Below are 22,859 nucleotides of genomic sequence, written 5' to 3'. Positions count from 1 at the left end.
CTTAACTGTCAGTCAGCTGGTGTTCTTTAACATAAAGTGTAAGAGCCCTTCAGGACAAAACAACCATTACTTTGACTCTGGATCTTCTCTACTCTGGGGGCCCTGAGGAGGTCACCTTTGGGAAAATTCAGTGATTAACAAGCATCCACCAAATGGGGACGGTAGCACAACTTAGTGAATATACTAAAAAACCACTGAACTTTTAAAAGGTGAATTTTATGGTATGTGCATCATAACAATCATTAAAAAAAAAAAAGGTCCCTCCTCCACAAGGCATTCAGCAAAAACCAAACACTACAAAACAGAACTTTTCTCTTTAAAATTCAATATAATTCGTTATATTTGGGAGATAAGCGCCCCCTCTAAGGGCTCACTGGGGACTGCTACTTTTATTCTATACCCATTTTACAACCGCAGAGTTTTGAGAGGCATTGAGGGTGGGATGACAGAAAGAACTCTACGAACTCTACACCATTACTTTAGAAGCTCTGGCAGTGTCTAAAAGTCCAGATTCTACGGCCTGAATGTTTTGCGTTCCTCCCAAAATTCGTATGTTGAAATCCTAATGCCCAAAGTGATGGTATTAGGTGGGGCCTTTGGGAGGCCTTAGGTCATGAGGGCAGAGCCCTCATGAATGGGATTAGTGCCTTTCTAAAAGAGGCCCCAGAGAGCTCCTTTGCCTCTTCAGCCCTGTGAGGACACAGAAAGAAGTCAGTCTGCAGTCTGTTATCCAGAAGAGGAAAGAGGGCCCTCACCCATCCAGGCTGGCACCCTGATCTCAGACTTCCAGGCTTCAGAACTGTGAGCAATAAATTTCTGTTGCTGACAAGCTACCAAGTCTACAGTATTTTGTTATAGCAGCCCAAACAGACCAAGACACCAAGTAACCCTGATTAACACTGCTGAACCTGTTTCTCATTTCACAATAAAAAAGACTGAGCAAGACTGAACTTGGTGCAAATTGGAACTGAAAATAAGTACATTCGATCACAGAAAATGTTTGTTCTAGCACACACAACCCTTGTCTACATTTTCATTCATTTCAGGGACTCTAAACGACCATCACTTAGCCATTTTACTTGCATCTGTAGAGAACTGCTCTTAAGTGAATTATTTAATTACACTTACATGAGTTCTACTTAATCATTTCTCTGGAAACCTATATTAAAAATTTTCAGAGAGATCCAAGGTCAACACTGAATCCCAAGTTCTGACTCGAGATAGCTGGATATAAGCATTAACCAGCAGCCTGCCAGTGAAAGTGAATGACTCTTTGTGCCAAAGCATCTTCCTCTACCTGCTCAAAGCACCACTGAAACTATTTCAAAAAAAAAAGAAAGAAAGAAGAAAAAAGAGAAAACTAGCCTTCTTTCCAGAGAATGACAGATATTCATCCTAGACACACACATTTTAAAAGTCGTTCATTCATTTTAAAAGTCATTCATTCTAGCGATCTACCTCTAGATTCCTTCAAGAGCTCCCCCGGTATCTAGTTTAAAAACACACCCACCACCAATTTCAGCTATGGGTTAACAACAGAAGAAAACATGCTAGCCCTACAGTCCATTTCCTCAGTATAAAAAACCTGCAAACTTTATGGTTTCCCCTTTGTAAATTCCAACCTAAGTGCTATTTCCAATTTTTTCCCTGCTTCTTCCAAGCATAGTTCTCTGCTCTGATGCTGGTAAATTATGGACCTGAATGAACTGGAACATGCAATCCAATGGTGCCACATTAACTCTGGACCTCAATTTAGAAAATCCATTCTTTTCCAAACAGACGTCCTACAGAAGACGGGTTGTTGTTGCTGCTATTGTTGTTTTAACATTAACTGGCATTTTGCAGAAGCAGCTGATAGAGTCAGTAACACCAACATAGGTTTCTAATTAAAAAAAGAAAAACTGACCACAATGTAGGGACCATAAGGTAGGGACAACCACTTTCCTATACATTCTTACATCTCCAATTTCTAGCAGTGTCACAGAGCAAAGGATTAAAACTGCAAATTGGCAAATACCAGGAAGAGAAAAGACAGTCCTTCTACATAAGAGGCAATGCCTACTCACTCAAGAATGACCACCATTCCAGACCACGCTACCAAGGACGATGGTCCCTTGATGGTCCCTTGATGGTCTCAAGAGTTAGGAGGGAGGGCCAAAAAATAAAATGGCTGGATAAAAGCAAACTTCATGGTAAGGTTTGGGGAAAGAGGCACTTTTAGGAGTTAGTAAGCGAACTAGTTTATGTGGCCCAAAGGACTTGGTCTAAGCAAAGCTAAGCTTCCTTATTTAAAGGGCAAACTTCAACGGCTTCACACAAGTAGAAGAAATACCAGTCAATAAAACAAGCAAATCCGAACTATGTGCTCACAGACATACTTCCCAAAAACATTTCCCCAAACTCGCTTTTTGCCTCTAGAGAGAAAATTGTAGCCAAAGCCTCTGAAGAAACTAAACTCCTAGAGCACTTTTACAATGTCTACTTATCCAAGAAATGCTAGAATATAGAACTTTAAACAGAAATCAAGTTCACTCATTTGACATTCCTACAAAATCAGTACCTGAACGCATGCCATCACTTAAGCAGCCCCTAAATAGACAAAGAGTTTTGAAGACTGAACTTGAAACCACAGAAAGCCTGTCTACTCGCTATGGTCAAAACGGCACGTGACACCTAAGAAGTTATAACAAATGCTCAGGTGTCTGAACAGACTAATTCCTGACACAGGAGCACAGAGAGTGAGTTACACCAAGCAACCTAAATAAGGCAAACGATTTTAACATAAAAATTCTAAACGTGTCACCAACTAAGGAGAAGAGTCCAAATCCCACTTTAAAAAAGGGCACACAGATCAGCGTAGTCTCCTACACACTTTAATGTTAAGTGAGGAACTCTAACTTTAGGACACTGTGAACTTCACAAGCTTACAAAATGATAAAGGTGAAAAAGATCTATAGATAGCCAACAGTTTCTGCCCCATCGCAAGACTGCAATGCATCCTGGGATTCCTTCAGGACGGTTCGGTGCCGTAGATATGTTAAATGTAATTACAGTTTCAGTAATAGAAATTGCAGCGAGAGACGCTCTCTCGCCTAGGCCCAAGGTGAAGGGAAAACTCGACCAGTCGTCCTCCCCAACTCCTCATCTCTCTCAACGCCCATCCGGCCGACTCCTCCTGGCTCCATCTGTCCTCGCTTCTAGGCCTCGTGGCACTGACCCGCGGCCGTCCCCCTCTCCGTCCCATACGGTTCCCACTTCCAGCGGGGAACTGCGGCCCCGGGGGGGAGGGGCGGACACCAGGCCCCTCCGGTGTGCCCGGCACCCTGCTCCCGCCCCGCCCGGCCCTCCGCCGCGGTCAGCCCACGCAGTCCTCCTCCCCGGCCCGGGGCCGCCCCACCCAGGACAGCGGGCGCCGCTGTCAGCGCCCCACGTGCCGCCCGGCCCCACGGCCACGCGTCCCCGGCCCGGCGAGGCGCGCCCTCGACCCCATCCCAGGTGAGCTCCGACCCCCAGGCCGGCTGCTCCCGCCCTCGCAGCCCGGCTACCTCCCGCGTTCCGAGGCTGCCCCGCGTCCCGGCCCTTTACCCGAAGGGCCTCCCGCGCCGCTGCCGGCTCCGTGGTTGTTGGCGGCGGCGCCAGCTGGGGATGCCGGCGACTGGGCCGGGCCCCGCAGGAAGGACGGCACGAACTCGGCGGCGTGGACGTTGGGCACGAAGGGCTTGGCGTTGACGTTGAGTTGCCGGCTGAAGGCCGCGCTGAGGTGCTCACGCTGGGCCTCGGCCGCCGCCGCCGCCGCCAAGGGACCGCCGGCGCCGCCGCACGGGCCCGGCCCGGGGGCTTCCATGTCTGCCTGGTCCCAGCAGTCCGGTGCTGAGTCGCTGCTGCTGCTGCTCCCGCCGCCGCCGCCGCCGCCACCGCCGCCACCACTGCCAGGATCCATGATCGGGGGGGCCGTGTGTGTGGTAAAGAGAGGGCGGGAAATGGAGGCGGGGGCTATGGGCCGGGGAGGAGCAGGCCGCGCTGACCCAGGGAAGCGGCGAGGCAGAAAGCCCGGGGGCTAGCGGCACAGTCCCCGGCGTCGTCGCGGCAGCAGCTCCAGTCCCGACTCCGCACTCGCGACGACGACGGCGGCAGCGGCTCAACCCTCCTCGTGTGTGCGAGCGGATCTCCTCCCACCCAGCCCCAACCACCTCCGACCGCCTCAGCGCCAACCCCACGCCCGGAGCAGATTGACCCCTCGCCGCTTCCCGTACCTTCGCCTCGGTAGTTCTCGGTCCCGGTCAACCCCGTTTCCGCCTATGAAGCGCGGCAGAAGGCGGAACTACGAGTTCCGGCAGCGCCCGCGCGACCCCGCTGCGGTTTTCCCGGGGGCCGACGGGAGTCGGAGTTCGGGGCCGGGAGCAACCGGAAGCGGCGCCGGCTCCCGGCATGCAGCGCGAGGAGGCGGAGGTCTGGTCGACGCTCGGCGGCCCCACCTGTCACCGGGTGGGGGCAGGGGTGGGAGCGAGCCTTGCTGCGATTCGGCGCGGGGTGGCGGACCGTGAGTCTCTCAGCTCGCGGCGGTGGCCCGCTCCGTCCTGTTATACACAGGACGCGGGAAAACGAACAGCAGTGCTAAGGTGGAGAAAAAAGCTTTCAACTCCTGAAAATTCCTTCTTTCTCTTTTCACCAGCCCTCTGCGTTCCCTGCCTTACAGTCTCCGTACAGTGTTCTCTTTCTTTCCACCTTCCTCCTCCCCGCCCCCAGCCAGAATTTGCCCTACATTTCAAAGGCGACGCAGGGCGTCCTTCATTTTCTGTATTCATTTGGTGGAAGAGACAATAAAACCGTGACCCATTGCCCCTAAAACTGCAAAGTGGCTCATAAAGCGCTCCGGCCCAGGTTCTACCCCGGCAGAGGGGATTATTAACTGGAAACTTACAATGACTCACTGTATGACTAGTCATTTAAAGCCTTCACTCAAACTTTTCCGTCCCTTCCTCCTCCCGGCCAAGGGCTTTGCAAACTAAACAGAAGATTGCCATATTCCATGATGTAGCCAGCTGGACCCAACTGACAGGGTTATTTTTGTGCGTCCAGCGTCGTTATACTCCTTCAGGTGAAGTGGTTTTCTTTTGAATGGCCGGATTTGCTCAGGTTTTCCCGAAATACTTGATTGACTGCATCTCACGCTGCCAGGTTGCGGTTCCGTAAACATGGGGAAAGAAAAAAAGCAAACGATAAATACGTAGACCCAACTGCTCGAAGTAGGAAAGTACCTGTTAAGTTTTCTTTTAATTCACCCTTGTGGAGCCCAAGACAGAAAAACATATTGTTGTTATTTTTCTGCAAGAAGTCTAGACAGAGTGCAACTAACCTGTTAGCTAGAAATAACAGAGTACAGGGGGGAACACAGAAAGAATGTTTCTTAGCCTTATGTTAAGGTCCAAAATCTAGATCTAGATATTAATTTTAATTTTAAACATCTATTTTAAAGGTAAAAGAGGACTCAGCCTAATGAGACAAATCAAAAGCAAAGCTGTCAGTTACCTTTGAAAACCAGTCCTAAGTGGTTTGAAATTGTGTTTAATATTAAATTAGCAAATTTGATGGATGCTTTGTTTCTTTAACACATAACACTTGGGAAATTGAGCCCTATAAATGTAAAGAAACCAGTGACCTCAATTATCACAAGGCTGGCTTTAAGTTTCTCGACAGGTCTGTGGTTCATGCTCCCTGAAATCTTCTGGACATTGATATTTTTTTCCTCCCCACTACAGAGGATTTATTCCTCTGATTAATACAAAAATCTGCTTACAGCCTATTAATATAGTTCTCTGAAGACCCCACTGGATCTTTCTTATGTGACCTGCTTTAAAGTGGGTATTAAGTGATTGCCCTCAGGTTTACAGAGAATTTACCAATGACTGATATAAAAATCAGACCTTCTTTCATATATAGGAGACCTGCCTTGCTATTGACTCAGAGTCACAAGAAGAAGAAAACACAATGTGTCCGAAATAAAGTGCCTAAAGTGACTTCTGACTCAAGATTTGCTCTCCCCAACCTACTCCTAAGAAAGTGTCAACACAAGCAGCTGACTCAGATGGTGACCCACACTGTCCTTCTTCAACCCTTGTCATCAGATACCAGACTTCAAGAGGAATCACCCGGAGGGCACTGGGTGATCACTCTGATAGGTTAGTTCTTCACATCTAATTAAATTAGCAGAGTTTCTTTTGGTGCTTTTTGGAGAGACAAAGAAACTGCTAAGACTGCAGCTTAGAAAAGTTGATGTCATTAACTGTCCCTGAATAGGATAATTATTCAGGAAAGAATCCACTCTGTTTGTTTTCAAAAGCCTTGACCTGCCAGAGTAGAGACACTGTTCCAAGCAGGAAAGAGAGAAGCTCTTTATTTTTTTCCCCACTTTTTTCTTTATTTTTTTAAAATTGAAGTATAGTTGATTTACAATGTCTTGATAATTACTGTTGTGTTAAGACTGAGCAACTTGAGGTCAGAATCTTTATTCATCTTCTTTATATTTGTAATGCCCAGTATAATGCCTGGCATAAAAAAACATTCTTAATAAATGTTGAATGCAGGAATCAGTAGGGAGTCTGGCACGATACTGCCCTTTTACACTCATCTGGGGCTGTTGAGACACAGGATTGTCAACTTTGAGAGTTTTCCAAGGACGCCCTGCTGTTTCCTGTGATACACACACAAGCTTAGCTTGACAACAGCTTAACTTTGCAAAGCTATGCTTGTTCAAGTCTGAGCCATTTCACCACAGATATTCCCATCTTCCAATGCAAATCCCCCTTGCTGGCATTCCTAGTCTCAGTCTCTCTCTCTCTCTCTCTCTCTCTCTCTCTCTCTCTCTCTCTCTCTCTCTCTCTCTCATTCTCTGTGGTCTTCCAAGCCCCCGCTTAGTTATTCTGCCTTTAAATCAGGGTCACAGCATTTGCACCTTTAATCAAATACACAGTAGTTTGTTTTGTTTTTTTAACCTAAGAGTTTATCTTTTATGCTTCTGAACATGAGACTGATATGAAAAGTCAAAGCTGTCCTGGGCTTTTAGTGGGTGAAAATGTGTGCACACAAATGGACACTGATGTAGCAGTCCCACTCCTCGAGATGTTTTCTACAGAAATATGAACACAAGTGTGAATAGCTGTTCTTTCCAGCATTTTTTTGCAGTAGCTCCAAACTGGAAACAACCTAAATGTCCATCAACAGGGAAATGGTTAAGTGATGGTGTACCAATATTATGGAATAACACGCAGCTGTTAAAAAGAGTGAGAGGCCAACATGGAAATACATGTATAATATATGGCAAAGTAGGGGAAAAGCAAGATATCTAATATGTGTACAATGTACCTAGTGGATCAGTGTACCTAGTACACTCCTATTTCTGTAAAGATATCTAGCTTTTTTTCCTCTCCCTTGAATCCTCTTTCCCTAGATCTTCACCTCTCTAGCTTGTTGTCATTCAGCTCACATGTTTTGTCCTCAGCTCAGAGACCTCTCCTAGCCACCCTGGCCCTCCGCCAAACCACATCACTCTCTACCATCTTATCTACTTTTATTTTTTCATATTTTTTCACAATCTGAAATTCATATTCATTCCCATGCTTACTGCCCACCTCTTACTAGAAAATTAATTCCATCAGTCTGTCTTATTCACCATGGAGTTTCCCATCAGGTGCAACATTGCCTGCCTGACATGGATAAAGTGCTCAGTAAACATTCAGGAGAGAAGGAAACGCATGTATCTCTCTGTATGTTATAAAGAGTTTTAAAACATGGACTGTTACCTATTAAGCAGTTAAGGGAAGGTGTATTTGTGGGGTGGGATTGGATGTGGAGAGACGAGCAGCTGGGAGAAGAAAAAATTGTCAATTTTTGCTTATACTCTTTTTTTTTTTAATTAATTAATTAATTTATTTATTTATGGCTGTGCTGGGTCTTCGTTTCTGTGCTAGGGCTTTCTCTAGTTGCGGCAAGTGGGGGCCACTCTTCATCGCGGTGTGCGGGCCTCTCACCATCGCGGCCTCTCTTGTTGTGGAGCACAGGCTCCAGACGCGCAGGCTCAGTAGTTGTGGCTCACGGGCCTAGTCGCTCTGCTGCATGTGGATCTTCCCAGAGCAGGGCTCGAACCCGTGTCCCCTGCATTGGCAGGCAGGTTCTCAACCACTGCGCCACCAGGGAAGCCCCTTTGCTTATACTTTTATGTTTGGACTTCCCTACAACAAGCAAATTGCTTTAAAAATGTTTTTATTGAGATGAAATTCAAATAACGTAAAACTGACCATTTCAAAGTGAACAATCCAGTGGTATTTAGTGCATTTACAGTGTTGTGCAACTACCACCTCTATATAGTTCCAAAACATTTTCATCGTGGCATAAGGAAACCGGTAACTGTTATGGTAACGGTTCCCATTCCCACGGGAACATGTTCCCCATCTCCTCTCCCCAGTGCCCCTGAAAACCACCAATCTCCTTTCTGTCTCTAGGATTTACCTAATCTGGTCATTTCATGTAAGTGGAATCATACAATATATAACCTTTTGTATCTGGCTTCTTTCACTTAGCAAAATGTTTTCAAAATGTTGTAGTATGTATCGGTACTTCATTCCTTTTTATGGTGGAGAAATATTCCCTTGTATGGATGTACCACTTCTTGTTTATCCATTAATTCGTTGATGAGCAAATTGCTTTTATAACTTAAAGACATTAAAGGGAGTTCCCTGGTTAATGAGCAAATTGCTTTTATAACTTAAAGACATTAAAGGGAGTTCCCTGGTGGTCTAATGGTTAGGATTTGAAGCTTTCAGCTTTTACTGCTGTGGCCCGGGTTCAACCCTGGTTGGGGAATTGAGATCCAGCAGGCTGTGCAGTGCAACCAAACAGGTGAAGTCCCAGTAAGGTGTAGAATTTACTTAATTGTATTGTGGCAATGTCGATTTCCTTGTTTTGATAGTGTACTATAGTTATGTAAGATGTTACCATTGGGGAAAGCTGGGTAGTGGGGACATAGGACCTCTTGGGATATTTTTGCAAATTCTTATGAGCCTCTAATTACCTCAAAATAAAAAGTTAAAAGGTTAAAAACTCTCATACTAACAAAAAGCCATGAACTCTTAGAGCCCACTTGTAATTATACAGATGTTAGCCTCAGTTCCCAAGTCTTTACCAAAAGAATGTTTTTTTTTCTGCCTTTCTTAATTAAATTTGTTTGGGCCAGGGGTAGCATTGGGGGAGGGGGATTTTTTTCACCTTTGAGGATTTTATAAATATAGAATATACAAAGAATCACAAACACTCACATAGCTACATACAATCCCAGGATTGTCAATTTTTTTTTAACTTTTTATTTTGTATTGGAGTATAGTTGATTAACAATGTTCTGTTAGTTTCAGGTGTACAGCAGAGTGTTTCAGTTATACATATACGTGTATCTATTCCTTTTCAAATTCTTTTCCCATTTAGGTTGTTACATGATACTGAGCAGAGTTCCTGGTGCTAAAAGTAGGTCGATGTTAGTTATCCATTTTAAATATAGCAGCGTGTGCATGTCAGGATTGTCAAATTTTTTTTAATCCTTCTTCCTTCCTTCCTTCCTTCTTTCCTTCCTCCCTCCCTCCCTCCCTCCCTCCCTCCCTTCCTGCGTTGGGTCTTTGTTGCAGCGCACAAGCTTTTCTCTAATTGCGGTGAGCAGGGGCTACTCTTCATTGCGGTACGCGGGCTTCTCATTGCCGTGGCTTCTCTTGTTGTGGAGCACGGGCTCTAAGCACGCGGGCTTCAGTAGTTGTGGCATGCAGATTCCAGTAGTTGTGGCTTGCGGGCTCTAGAGCACAGGTTCAGTAGTTGTGGCACATGGGCTTTGTCGCTCCGGACCAGGGCTCGAACCCGTGTCCCCTGCATTGGCAGGCGGATTCTTAACCACTGCCCCACCAGGGAAGTCCAGGATTGTCAATTTTTAACATTATCTTGATTCATGTTTTAAGATCAGAAATAGAACAATTCCAGTGCACAGGCCACCTCTTTACACCCAACCCTGTCCTATTCTACCCCCTTAAAAAAGGCAACCACTCTTATATACTTAATGTGATCCATCAAATCTATTTAAAGACATATTTATATACATATAACATACAAGTCAACGAAAGATACACTATGTTGTTTTAAGATTTACATATAGTATACAAAATCTCTTTCATTTCATGTGTTTATCTTTTAACTGCTATACAATAACTCCATCTATTTATACATCTTTTTTTTTTTTTACCCATTTCCCTACTGATAGACTTTTAGGTTATTGCCAGTTTTTTGTTACACTGACAGTACTTGTACAAGTGTCAGGATCCTTGCAGAAGCAAATTATAGAAATTTCAATTCAAACTAGATTTAACCATGAGAAATGTATTATGTTACATAACTATAAACCCTAAGATAGGACTGACTTCTTAGTCCATTTGTTTGGGAGCTTAATGACATCACCAACGACCTACATCTTTCCATCTGTCTGCTGCTCTGGGTGTTGGCTTCATCCTCAGGCTGGTCCCAAGATGGCTGCAGGACTCCAGATGAGAGTTCCAGATGAGACGTCCAGAGAAGCAAGAGAGAGCATCTCATCCTGCAGCCCTCTTCTAGGAATGAGGACACTTTTCCCAGAAGCCCTCTATGAGGTATCTCCTCCCATGTCATTGGCCAGAATTTGATCACCTTCCCATTCTTTTTTTTTTTAAATAAATTTATTTATTTATTTATTTATGGCTCCATTGGGTCTTCGTTGCTGCGCGTGGGCTTTCTCTAGTTGCGGCGAGCGGGGGCTACTCTTCGTTGCAGTGTGCAAGCTTCTCAATGCGGTGGCTTCTCTTGTTGTGGAGCACGGGCTCTAGGCGCATGGGCTCAGTAGTTGTGGCGTGTAGGCTCAGGAGTTGTGGCGCATGGGCTTAGTTGCTCCGCAGCATGTGGGATCTTCCTGAACCAGGGCTCGAACCTGTATCCCCTGCATTGGCAGGCAGATTCTTAACCACTGTGCCACCAGGGAAGTCCCCACCTTACCATTCTTGAAAAGAATATATATATATTCTTTTTCAGTTTCTTTTCCCTTATGGGTTATTACAAAATATTGAGTATAGTTCCCAGTGCTATACAGTAGGTCATTTTTGGTTATCTATTTTACATATAGTAGTGTGTATATGTTAACCCCAAACTCCTAATTTATCCCTCCCTGCCCCGCCAGAGTTTTTGTTCTTGCTAAATATAGCCAACTCTGAATTATTCATAGAAATTTGGAACCAGAGGGGCATGCCAGCCGAGATAGCAATAATGAATAGAAAATACACTGCTTGCTGCTTGATTTCCTCACCCAGCAAACATTTTGTTGAAATTGGCCACAAATACTGTGGTAAATTGACTGGTTCTGCATTTTGGCTAGACTTTCTCGTTTTGTGTGGTTTGTTTGTTTTTAACAGCTTATTGAGATTTAATTTGCATGCCATACAATTTGCCTATTTAAAGGGTACAACTCAGGACTTCTCTGGTGGCTCAGTGGTTAAGACTCCATGCTCCCAGTGCAGGGGGCCTGGGTTCAATCCCTGGTGAAGGAACGAGATCCCACATGCATGCTGCAACTAAGAGTTTGCATGCCACAACTAAGGAGCCAGCAAGCTGCAACTAAGGAGCCCGTGAGCCGCAACTAAGATCCAATGCAACCAAATAAATAAAATAAATATTAAAAAAATAACAATAAAGGGTACAACTCAGTGGTTTTTAGTATATTCACAGGTGTGACACCATCACCAAATTTCGTGGTATTTGTTTGGTTTTTATTTATTTTAAAATATTTATTTATTTATTTATTTGGCTGTGTTGGGTCTTTGTTGTGGCGTGCAGGCTTCTCTCTAGTTGTGGCATGTGGGTTTTCTCTCTCTAGTTGTGGCGCGGGCTGCAGAGCACATAGGGTCTGTAGTTTGTGGCACATGGGCTCTCTAGTTGAGGCACACGAGCTCAGTAGTTGTGGCGCACAGGTTTAGTTGCCGCGCGGCATGTCGAATCCTAGTTCCCTGACCAGGGATCGAACCCACGTTGGCAGGCAGATTCTTTACCACTAGACCACCAGGGAAGTCCCTGTTTGTTTTTTAAGTCTAGATTAATGGAAATGCAGTTTGAAATGAAATGACCTAAGAGCTGACATCAAAAGGGGTCTCAATGAGTCACAAATACATAAACAATTCTTCACAAAGAAGATTGCATTGTAAAAGATTTAAAAGGTAAGGGAAAAGGGCTTTCCTTGTGGCTCAGTGGTTAAGAATCTGCCTGCCAACAGAGGGGACACGGGTTCGAGTCCTGGTCCGGGAAGATCCCACATGCTGCGGAGCAACTAAGCCTGTGCGCCACAACTACTGAGCCTGCGCTCTAGAGCCGCAAGCCACAACTACTGAGCCCACGTGCTGCAACTACTGAAACCCACGCGCCTAGAGCCGGTGCTCCGCAACAAGAGAAGCCACCACAATGAGAGGCCTGCACACCACAAGGAAGAGTAGCCCCTGCTCGCCGCAACTAGAGAAAAGCCCACACGCAGCAACAAAGACCCAACGCAGCCAAAAATTAAAAAAAAAAAAAAAAAAAAGGTAAGGGAAGACTGAATTGATAGCAGATGACGATGATGATGATGACAGTGATATTGTTACCTGAAAAACTGGATTCGCCTCTGGGTGGGTGTCCAGCCAAAAGACACAACCAAGCCAAAGAGCAGGGAAAGGAAGGATTTATCACCTGCAGCAAGTAAAGAAAACACCAGGGATCTTTCCCAAAGCAATGTCTCCCTGAACAACAAAATTGGGGAAGTTTTAAGCTAAGGATACATGCATATTCATGAAGGAGCTTGAGCAGAGGAGAATTCAGCATAGAATTGGGGCCAAGGTCAACAGAGTCCAAGCTTCAGTTGATTGAAGTCACGAGGGGCAACATCATTCTGTCCTCCACCTGAGTTCCTGCAGAACTCAAAGACTGTATTAGATTGTGATGTGTATCCCTTGAGAAGGAACTAGGACTCTGTTTTATCGCTGAACTATTGTTTCTTGACTGCTTTTCCTTTGTTCCTTCATTCCCTCACTTCCCTTAAGATCACTAATTACTGAGACCTGTTCAAGGGCAAGCCTTGTGGCCAGGCTTAGATCACAAAATGGCTTCGGCCCAAAATGCCTTCTTTTTTTTTTTTTTTTTTTTTTAAACTAATTCATTTGATTTTTTTTTTTTTTTTTTAAGGATTTTCTTATTTATTTATTTATTTATTTTTGGCTGTGTTGGGTCTTCGGTTCGTGTGAGGGCTTTCTCCAGTTGCGGCAAGCGGGGGCCACTCTTCATCGCGGTGCGGGGACCGCTCTTCATCGCGGTGCGCGGGCCTTTCTCTATCGCGGCCCCTCCCGTCGCGGGGCACAGGCTCCAGACGTGCAGGCTCAGCAATTGTGGCTCACGGGCCCAGCTGCTCCGTGGCATGTGGGATCTTCCCAGACCAGGGCTCGAACCCGTGTCCCCTGCATTAGCAGGCAGATTCTCAACCACTGCGCCACCAGGGAAGCCCCAAAATGCCTTCTTTTATGTCAAGACAGCCATGCCTGTTTCTGTTTCTCTGGGGACCCTACCCTATCTGCTTACAGTATTGTTAAAACTTGGGGATGCCAACAAGATCACAATGACTTTGAGCCTGAGAACTCCGTCTTGGTTAATCAACTGGTTCTTGTCCTGAAATTGGCTTCCTCACCGGCTCCTGTGTGTTAACCACCTTCCCAATGAACTGCTCGGAAAACTCGTTGTTCTGGTTTCCCCAGGAATCAGAGATGCTTCTGTTGAGTAAATCTTTTATGTCACTTTGCCCATTCATCTGAAGGAAATGATTGTATTCAGAGATCTTAGCCAACGTAATCCCGGTGCCCTCCGTGGCCAAAATCCAAGAAGTTTAATGATCGCTGACCCCCTGGGGTTCCCTGTAAATGGGTTTGTCCCCCTGAAGCAGAATGAAACTACCAGGACCACCCTAAGAGCTGCCTGTTTCCTCAGCCAGCATGGCCCAACTCTCTCCCTGGGTTAGCAGAGGTTGGCCATTAAAAGGTGTCTAAATAGCAGCAGTCCCCAGGTTCCACTGGCTTATTGATTTACATTTGAAATAGCTGTCTGAGGGCTAATGATTATCTCATTACATCCCCTTTGTGAATGTAAAAGACCCATAACAGAGAGCACAGAGACAGTCTGATAGTAATCAGCTGACGCAGATGAAAAGTTGATTCATTCTGCAGAAATCAGGGTTCATTATTCCTGAGGTATTACCATAGTGCTTGTGATGTTTTACATACATCTAAGAGCCTGCACCTTTCTTTCCAGGGTCCCCACACGTTTCTACAGACCCCTTGCTGAGAAAGGTCTGGTACAGGTAAGACGAGGAAAACTCCGACTAGATTCAGTAGTTTTAAGCTGCACAGCTAGCCTACTAAATCATGTATATATTGTACAAATATGTAATGATAGCAATTATAATTTATTAACAAAAATAACTATCTTTATTATCTTTAATTTTCTATTTTTAATGAATTGGGGTAAAATATACCTAACAAAAATTTACCATTTTAATCACTTTTAGTTCAGTGGCATTAAGTACATGCACACTGTTCTGCAACCATCACCACCATCCATCTCCAGAACTTTTTCATCATCCCTAACAGAAACTTTGTAAGCCATAACTCCCTTCCCCCAGCCCCTGATAACCTCTATTTTATTTTGTCTCTATTAATTTGCCTATGCTAGGCACCTCATATGTAGAATCATACAGTATTTGTCCCTTTGTGTCTGGCTAATTTCACTTAACACGTTTTCAGGGTTCATCCATGTTGTATCAGAATCCGATTCCTTTGTGAGGCTGAATAATATTCCATTGTAGGTTTATACCACATTTTGTTTATCCATTTGTTGCAGGAAGGGGGACCCCTTCCAGGGCCCCAGAGTGGGCTCTTGTCTAACACTCGGAAATGAATTGTCTGAGGAGACACACGTGCTGATAAAGCAAGAGACTTTATTGGGAAGGGGTGCCCGGGAGGAGAGCAGCAGGGTAAGGGAACCCAGGAGAACTGCTCTGCCACGTGACTTGCAGTCTCGGGTTTTATGGTGATGGGGTTAGTTTCCAGGTTGTCTCTGGCCAATCATTCTGACTCAGGGTCCTTCCTGGTGGTGCACACATCGCTCAGCCAAGATGGATTCCAGTGAGAAGGATTCTGGGAGGTTGGTAGGACATATGGACTAGAGTCTCTCCTTTTGACCTTTCCTGAATTCTTGGTGGTAGCTTGTTAGTTCCTCGTTCCTTGCCAGGACCTGCTGTTGTAAGATAACTCATGCAAGTGGCTACTATCTTGCCTGGCCAGGGTGGGCGGTTTCAGTTAGTGTTTCCCCTAACACATTCATCTGTTGATGGACACTTGGTGGTTTCCACCTTTTGGCTATTGTGAATAATGCTGCTATGAACATTGGTATACAAGTATCTTTGAGTCCTGGCTCTCGATTCTTTTGGGTATATACCCAGAAGTGGAATTGCTGGCTCTTGCGGTTATTATCTTTACTGTAACTTCAAAATTTATTTATCTTTAGTGTCACAACAGCCCTGAAGGGCCATATCTCCATTGTCAAGGGAGAAAATTCAACTTCAGAGAAATTGAATGACTTGAGCCCAGATCTGTCAGACTGCAAAGCTGGGGCTCATCCTCCACGTCTTCACACATGATCCTAACATCACTCGTGTGTCTTGCATAGGGACTCAATCAGAAACTGCACAAACTAGCTCCTGTAAAGAAGCTTTTAAAGCTTTGCTTTAACAAATAAGCTGTTTTCTGATCAGTTGGATTAAAAACAAATCTGTGGTTTAAAACCATCACTGATTCCAACAGGATGGCCGCACATTCTAAAAATGTCACTGATTCGAAACCCTATCAATTTCCAAAGAAGATTGGAAGCATTTTACAATAAAACAGTAGGGACGATAATGCCAAAAATCATGAAACAAGAGAAAAGTCAGAAACCAAGACATAAAAAGGGGAGAAGGGAGAAAGGATATCAAGATTTGTTGATTGAGGAAGGCTGCATGGACTTATCACAATATTTAGGTCCAATTACTCAGCACAGGGAAATGATCCTCAATATAAACTCTGCATAATATGCATAATTCATAGAGACTTTGGGGAAGTGTATGGTCCAATAATTCTATAGCAGAATAAGTTTTATTTATTGAAAATGACCTAATTATTGAAGGGTAGCAGAATGTCCACCCAACGTGGACACAGCATGACAAACGCCAGGGCATGGCTACTGCCTGACAAATGCCACGTCATTTGTCCCCTCAGCCAAACTAGCAGAATGTGATCCTTCCTGGTTTGTCATTCATTTAACAAATGTTATTTCACATCTACTATTTTCAGGATTTAAATGATATTAATATGCCGTCGGTTATACACTGAACCCACTCTTGCTGATTACAAACTTTGCAAATAATAAGCCGTAGAGACTGACTCTATTTATTTATTTATATTGGAATATGGTTGATTTACAATGTTGTGTTAGTTTCAGGTATACAGCAAAGTGATTTAGTTATACATATATATATTATTTTTTTTACATTCTCTTATAGGTTATTATAAGATATTGAGTATAGTTCCCTGTGCTATACAGTAGGTCCTTGTTGGTTATCTATTTTGTATATAGTAGTGTGTATAGAGACTGACTCTTGATTCAACCTGTACAGGGCAAGGTATGGGGAACAAGAAGAACCACCTAGTTGTTTATATATAGATAAATCAGGTTATTGTGACCATCCATAAAGAGAAGTGTTGAGAGTCTGTACGTTTGAGAAGAGCCAGGAGAGAGAAGTAGAACATAATAGAAAGAGTTCAGCTTGGAGTTAGATAGAACTGGGTCTGAATCTTCTGCAGCATTTAGCTGTGTCAAAAGTGTGACTTTTGACAAGTTACTTAACCTCTCTGAGCCTTTTTCCTTAAAGCTCTTAGCATATTGCTTGTGCTCAGAAAGTGGTAATTGTAATATGTTAAGGAATTGTAATATGTTAAGGATGGTGATGGTAACTCCCCTACATTGTTACTTAAGACAACAGAAAATGGATTTGAATTGTTGCAACACTGATTTAGGTTATACGTAAGAAAGAACTTCCTACTTGTTAGCATGCCCAAGGTAGAGAGAGAGCAGGGTCTGGAATGCCAGGGGGAGCCAGCCAGAGCTACTTGGGAGGGTCCATCAGAGGTAGGAGCTGAGGGTAGGACCATGGGGGTGGCCAGAAAGGAGCCCCTTGTCTAGAGGAAGATCTGAGTTCTATATAGGTGATGGGCCAGGATCTATGTGGGCTTGACGACCAGCCCACCCCAACCTCACTTCTGCAACTTCATCTCCTGCCTCTCTCCCCATCACGGGCTACTCTCTACACTTCAGCCGCTCCTTTCTGCTTCCCCGACTCGCCAAGCTTGTTTCTTTCTCCCGTCCTGTACTCTTGCTGCTCCTTCTGCCTGGCACACTGTGTCCCCTGAACCTCACATGACTGGCTTCATCTCATCATTCAGGTTTCAGCTGAGATGTTACCTCTTCCTCAGAGAGATTCCCCATTGAAAACTGAAACCCCCTCCTCCTCACTCTCTATCACAACACACTAATCTACAGTCAGTCCTCATTATTTGCAGATTCGATATTTGCGAATCCGTCTGCTCGCTGGAATTTATTTGTAACCCCCAAATCAATGCTCGAAACACTTTCTTGGTCATTCTTGGACACGTGTAGAGTGACAAAAAATTTCTGTCATCTGACATGCACATTCCCTGGTGAGCTGGGGAAAAGCTGTCTTCTGCCTTCTTGTTTCTGCTCTCACATTGTAAGCAAGTGTCCTTTTCAGGAGGAGATCAGGGCACAAACTAGCTGAAAGTGTTCCATGTCTGTGTCTTCTTGTTGATTACTCCTCATCTGCATGCCTCCGCAGTGGAGGTGCTCTGAGAGCTGCGGCTCGGCTTCCACGGTCAGTGCTGTCTCCCCTGTGCCTGACAGGCGCTTAGTAAGTATGTGTCCCATTAATGAAGAAATGAATGAAAAGATCGGGCTGCCTGCACTCAGGAAGGAAGGTCAGGAGCTGGGAGAGTCCACTGATGGATGACCACGGAAGAGATGAAGGCAGAGAGCATCCAGGCGTGCCAGTGTGGGACTCACCCAGAAACAGCCTTTTCTGTGTTGCTTACGTGGCCAGGGATGGACCCTTGTGGAGGCAAACTCCTCAGTCCGGAAAGCAAACACAGCTTGTGGTCCAGAGTTAGGCGGGGCAATAGTGGTACCAAAAGTATCCGCTGAGTGGGCTGCTTTTATGAGTCAGATACCTTGCTTGGTGATGCGCTTACATATTTAATCCACATATTTAATCCATGCAGCTACTCCATAGGGATGGATTATCCCCTCAAACAAGTGAAATAACTGGCCCAGGATCCCAGAGCTACCAAGTGGCACAGCCAAAATTCAAACCTAGGCCATTCTTTTTTGTTTTTTTTTAACATCTTTATTGGAGTATAATTGCTTTACAATGGTGTGTTAGTTTCTGCTGTATAACAAAGTAAATCAGCTATACGTATACGTATATCCCCATATCCCCTCCCTCTTGCGTCTCCCTCCCACCCTCCCTATCCCATCCCTCTAGGGGGACACAAAGCACCGAGCTGATCTCCCTGTGCTATTACGTCTGACCCCAAACGAGGACCCCAGCTTCAGTCTTCACATTTTTGCCATCTGTTTACCATCTGTACTATTATTTACTTCATGTTTTTTTCTTTAAATGGACACCCTTTCTTCACCAAGTTTATTTTAAAAGGAAACTTTATTTACTATAGTAAATAGAAAACAAGCCTCCCGTACCATGAAAAAAAGATAATTTAAAAACTACATACAGGGGCTTCCCTGGTGGCGCAGTGGTTGAGAATCTGCCTGCCAATGCAGGGGACACGGGTTCGAGCCCTGGTCCGGGAAGATTCCACGTGTCGCGGAGCAACTGGGCCCGTGAGCCACAACTACTGAGCCTGCGCGTCTGGAGCCTGTGCTCCGCAACAAGAGAGGCCGCGACAGTGACAGGCCCGCGCACTGCGATGAAGAGTGGCCCCCACTTGCCGCAACTAGAGAAAACCCTCGCACAGAAACGAAGACCCAACACAGCCAAAAATAAATAAATAAATAAATTTATTAAAAAAAAAAAAAAACTACATACAAATGAAACAAAATATTCTTACATTTTGGCCAGATACCATTACCTGTTTCAGGGCCATTTTCTCTTTGTTCAAGGTGGAGGTTAGCAGGCCTTGGAGATGCGTTAAAAACAGGGTAGAATTCACCAGGGACTGTCTTCTAGAACTAATCAAAGGGTAATTGAATGGAGAATAATTGTCGCACTGTGTGACTTAATGTTATTTAATAGCATGCCTCTTTATCATACACAGTCTTCTCATATTCCTCCTAAATCAATTCATGTGCCATGCCAGGCTTCTGGAAATAGCAGCTGACCTTTGTGGCCTGAGGCCCTGATGAGCTTTCACTCCTGAACAGCGTGAGTAGGCAAAGTTTATGTTATGGAAAGTTGTAGAGGGAATTTAAGAAGGTAGAAATGCAACTCCTTGAGCTGACATCTGATTCAGCCCCAGAGAACAGTCCAAGGGATCAGTAGCCCCAGACAATGAGCACTCTGCTGTGTTTGCTTTCTAGGAATGCATCCAAGTCATGATGTATGGCTTGGAGAATGTTGACTAGGGTCATCAGAGGACATCAAAATTCATACTAAGGGCACAGCAGGGGACTGGTAATTGCGCAGTGGCACACAGTCAGTCCGGACTAGGTGGAGGGTCAGTTTAGAAGATCTACACAGTATCTCTGCTTCCCACTCGGAGTCTTCCTCTGCAGACCTGGAAAACGAGTCAGTTATTTGATGTGCAAAGAGGAAGTGAAGTCACACCCAAATGAACAAAAGCAGAGAGGAGGGGGCATCATGTGAAGCTGGAAAGGGTACAGGATTCGTGGAGTCTTTTTTTTTTTTTTTTTTTTTTTTTAATTTATTTTTGGCTGCATTGGGTCTTTGTTGCTGTGCCTGGGCTTCCTCTAGTTGCGGCGAGCGGGGGCTACTCTTCGTTGAGGTGTGCCGTTTCTCATTGCGGTGGCTTCTCCTGTTGCAGAGCACGGGCTTTTGGTGCATGGGCTTCAGTAGTTGCGGCATGTGGGCTCAGTAGTTGTGGCTCACGGGCTCTAGAGCGCAGGTTCAGTAGTTGTGGGTCATGGGCTTAGTTGATCCGCGGCATGTGGGATCTTCCTGGACCAGGGATCAAACCTGAGTCCCCTGCATTGGCAGGTGGATTCTTAACCATTGTGCCACCAGGGAAATACCCCCTCGTGGAGTCTTAAGTTACAGAGCCTGATGTGAGATGTGTTATCAGAGGATAAGATGCCTTTGTGGTAATTCATATGAGACAGCCTGGGGTTTAAGTCAAGGGTGATCTTGTGACATCTCAGTACTGGGAGATAGCTTGGATGGTTGAGGGGAGAGGTTGCTAGAAAGGCTTTGCGGAGAGAAGAAAGGGTGTGTTTGTCTTTTACTCCTCTCTCTCGTACTCCTCACCCTTAGTCATTTTATAATGACCGCGCCGCGCCGTCAGTTAAAATGTGAGATAAGGAGATCCGAGGCATCTCTATCTGTGTTCCATTAGAATTTAATTATTCAGCACATAATATCATTCAGAGGTTATCAGACTCAAAGACTGACTCATAATTATAAAAATCTTAAGAACCTGATATAGAAAGAAAAATGTCAGTTCATTTCTGTAGCTAGAAAAATGTCACTGCCGAGGCGATTGGAATCCTGTGCTGGTTTGATCAGCAGATCTCTGCTCTTCAGAAAAGTGTACATGGGAGTCATAAAGTATTTACCTTTTTTGTGTTTGGCTTATTTCACCTAGCAGAATGTCCTCTAGGTTCATCCATGTTGTAGCGAGCCCGTGCTTTCAATTATTTTGCGTATATACCCAGAAGTGGAAATGCTGAATCATATAGTACTTCTAAGTTAAAATTTTGGAGGAATCACCATACCGTTTTCCACAGTGGCTGCACCCTGTTATATTCCCACCAATAGCGCGTAAGTGTTCCAATTTCTCCACATCCTCATCAACACTTGTTTTCTGTTTTGTTTTTTTTTTTTAATAGTAGCCATCCTAGTGGGTTTGAAATGGTGTCTCATTGCAGTTTTGATTTGCATTTCTGTAATGATTAGTGATGTTGAACATTTTTGAAGTGTTTGTTGCCATTTGCAGATCTTCTTTGAAAAAAAAAAGTCTCTTCTTTATGTGTCAGGGTATCTAGTTCTGTAGCATCTTTTTTTTCACAGCTACATAGTACTCCATTGTATAGATGCTCTATACAGTTGACTAAACCAATTTCTCACAGTTTTAAACAACATGATGATGAACATTCTTGTAACCAAATCTTTGATGGCTTCCTTAATTCTATAAAATAAATTCCTGGATGTGAACTTCTGGGTCAAAGAATATATATATTTTCAGACCCTTTCAACCCACATTCCCTAATGCCTTGTGGAGCAGTTGCACTGCCTACACTGCTGCCTACAGTGTAAATTATAATTGTGTCCTGTTTCTTTGGGGTTTCAATTGCCTTTGTCAGATTAGCCCAGCTGGTGGGTGCTAATCCTCGAGGCTCTTACTAAATGCTATTAATGTCACCAAGCTAATAACAGCAGCAGGGACTTCCCTGGTGGCACAGTGGATAAGAATCCATCTGCCAATGCAGGGGACACAGGTTGAATTCCTGGTCCGGGAAGATCCCACATGCCGCGGAGCAACTAAGCCTGTGCGCCACAACTGTTGAGCCCATGTGCCACCACTACTGAAGCCTGTGCATCTAGAGCCCGTGCTCCGCAACAAGAGAAGCCACCGCAATGAGCAGCCTACGCACCGCAACGAAGAGTGGCCACCACTCGCCGCAACTAGAGAAAGCCCGCATGCAGCAACAAAGACCCAACACAGCCAGAATAAGTAAATAAATACATAAAATTAAAAATCTTTTAAAAAAAAATGAATAACAGCAGCAGCATTCGACTCAGCAAGCTTGCATCTCACTTCCAGACAGGCGATTACAGTCTGTTTATGATTGCTTGGTGGAAAGACTGGCTGATTTCCAGTTAGCAAACCAAACTGTTCATTTGAAAGGTTTGTTTGTGTATAATAAACTGAGTGTTTCCATAATTCAGTTTCTAATTAAACATAAAATCAGAGAATGATAATTTGCCTGTTATTTTCTGATACTTCCTGGATAAATATTTACACCCTTGTTATTGAATATTTTTTTCTGAAAATGCATTTGGTTTTTGTCTCCACTTGGCCATAGTTTTTCAGCCTTGAAGTGTTAGATGTAGCAGGGACACAAAAGACTTGTGCAGATCTGGGCAGTGATATTCAAATGAAAATGGCTTTGTCTTTGTGACAGTGAACCGGCTTCCCACTTTTCTTGTATCTACATGACATTTATTTTATTCTCTTGCATCAGCTGTCATGAATGGATGGTCCAGTTCTAGGAAGATAGCATAAAAAATAGGGGTCTACAGTCAATTAAGATTCTGGTTGAATTCTGAGGTTGAACCCAAACTTCAGTGTGTGCCTAATATTTATTTGTTTATTATGTAACATGTCCTATGGCACTAATATATTATGTGCATTATAAAACATACACAAAAATTTTAAATTAGGGACTTCCCTGGCAGTCCAGTGGTTAAGACTCCATGCTTCCAACTCAGGGGGCAT

At 44.4% G+C, this 22,859-nt stretch overlaps 2 protein-coding genes across 8 annotated transcripts in view; one reads left to right on the top strand and one right to left on the bottom strand.

Annotated features, from left to right (window-relative positions):
- GSPT1 (G1 to S phase transition 1) overlaps nt 1–4,342 on the bottom strand; it is a 34,219-nt gene extending 29,877 nt beyond the window's left edge. Inside the window, exon 1 of one of the 3 annotated variants that reach the window (XM_057529123.1) lies at nt 4,254–4,342. Coding sequence is in view for 2 of the 3 variants with exons in the window: in XM_057529122.1 (XP_057385105.1) it covers nt 3,586–3,940 (355 nt within the window). In the remaining variant the exon portion in view is untranslated. Of the gene's footprint in view, nt 1–3,585; nt 4,169–4,253 lie in introns of those variants that run through there. The other 2 variants (XM_057529122.1, XM_057529121.1) reach the window with 2 other exon arrangements.
- The window catches only part of TNFRSF17 (TNF receptor superfamily member 17), a 117,206-nt gene that overhangs the window by 39,251 nt on the left and 55,096 nt on the right, over nt 1–22,859 (top strand). Inside the window, exons 1-5 of one of the 5 annotated variants that reach the window (XR_009005402.1) lie at nt 3,266–3,495; nt 5,941–6,179; nt 9,475–9,513; nt 10,542–10,673; nt 14,374–14,422. The exons of 1 other annotated variant lie outside the window; for it this stretch is intronic. The gene's annotated coding sequence lies outside the window, so the exon portion shown is untranslated. Of the gene's footprint in view, nt 1–3,265; nt 3,496–5,940; nt 6,180–9,474; nt 9,514–10,541; nt 10,674–14,373; nt 14,423–19,332; nt 20,062–21,008; nt 21,182–21,849; nt 22,317–22,859 lie in introns of those variants that run through there. 3 more of the 5 variants (XM_057529124.1, XR_009005403.1, XR_009005401.1) reach the window with 3 other exon arrangements.

The sequence above is a fragment of the Balaenoptera acutorostrata genome, chromosome 15 (assembly GCF_949987535.1).
Source record: "Balaenoptera acutorostrata chromosome 15, mBalAcu1.1, whole genome shotgun sequence".
Lineage (NCBI taxonomy): Eukaryota > Metazoa > Chordata > Mammalia > Artiodactyla > Balaenopteridae > Balaenoptera > Balaenoptera acutorostrata.
Note: the sequence above shows the minus strand (reverse complement) of the source record. Positions and strands in the feature narration are given on the sequence as shown.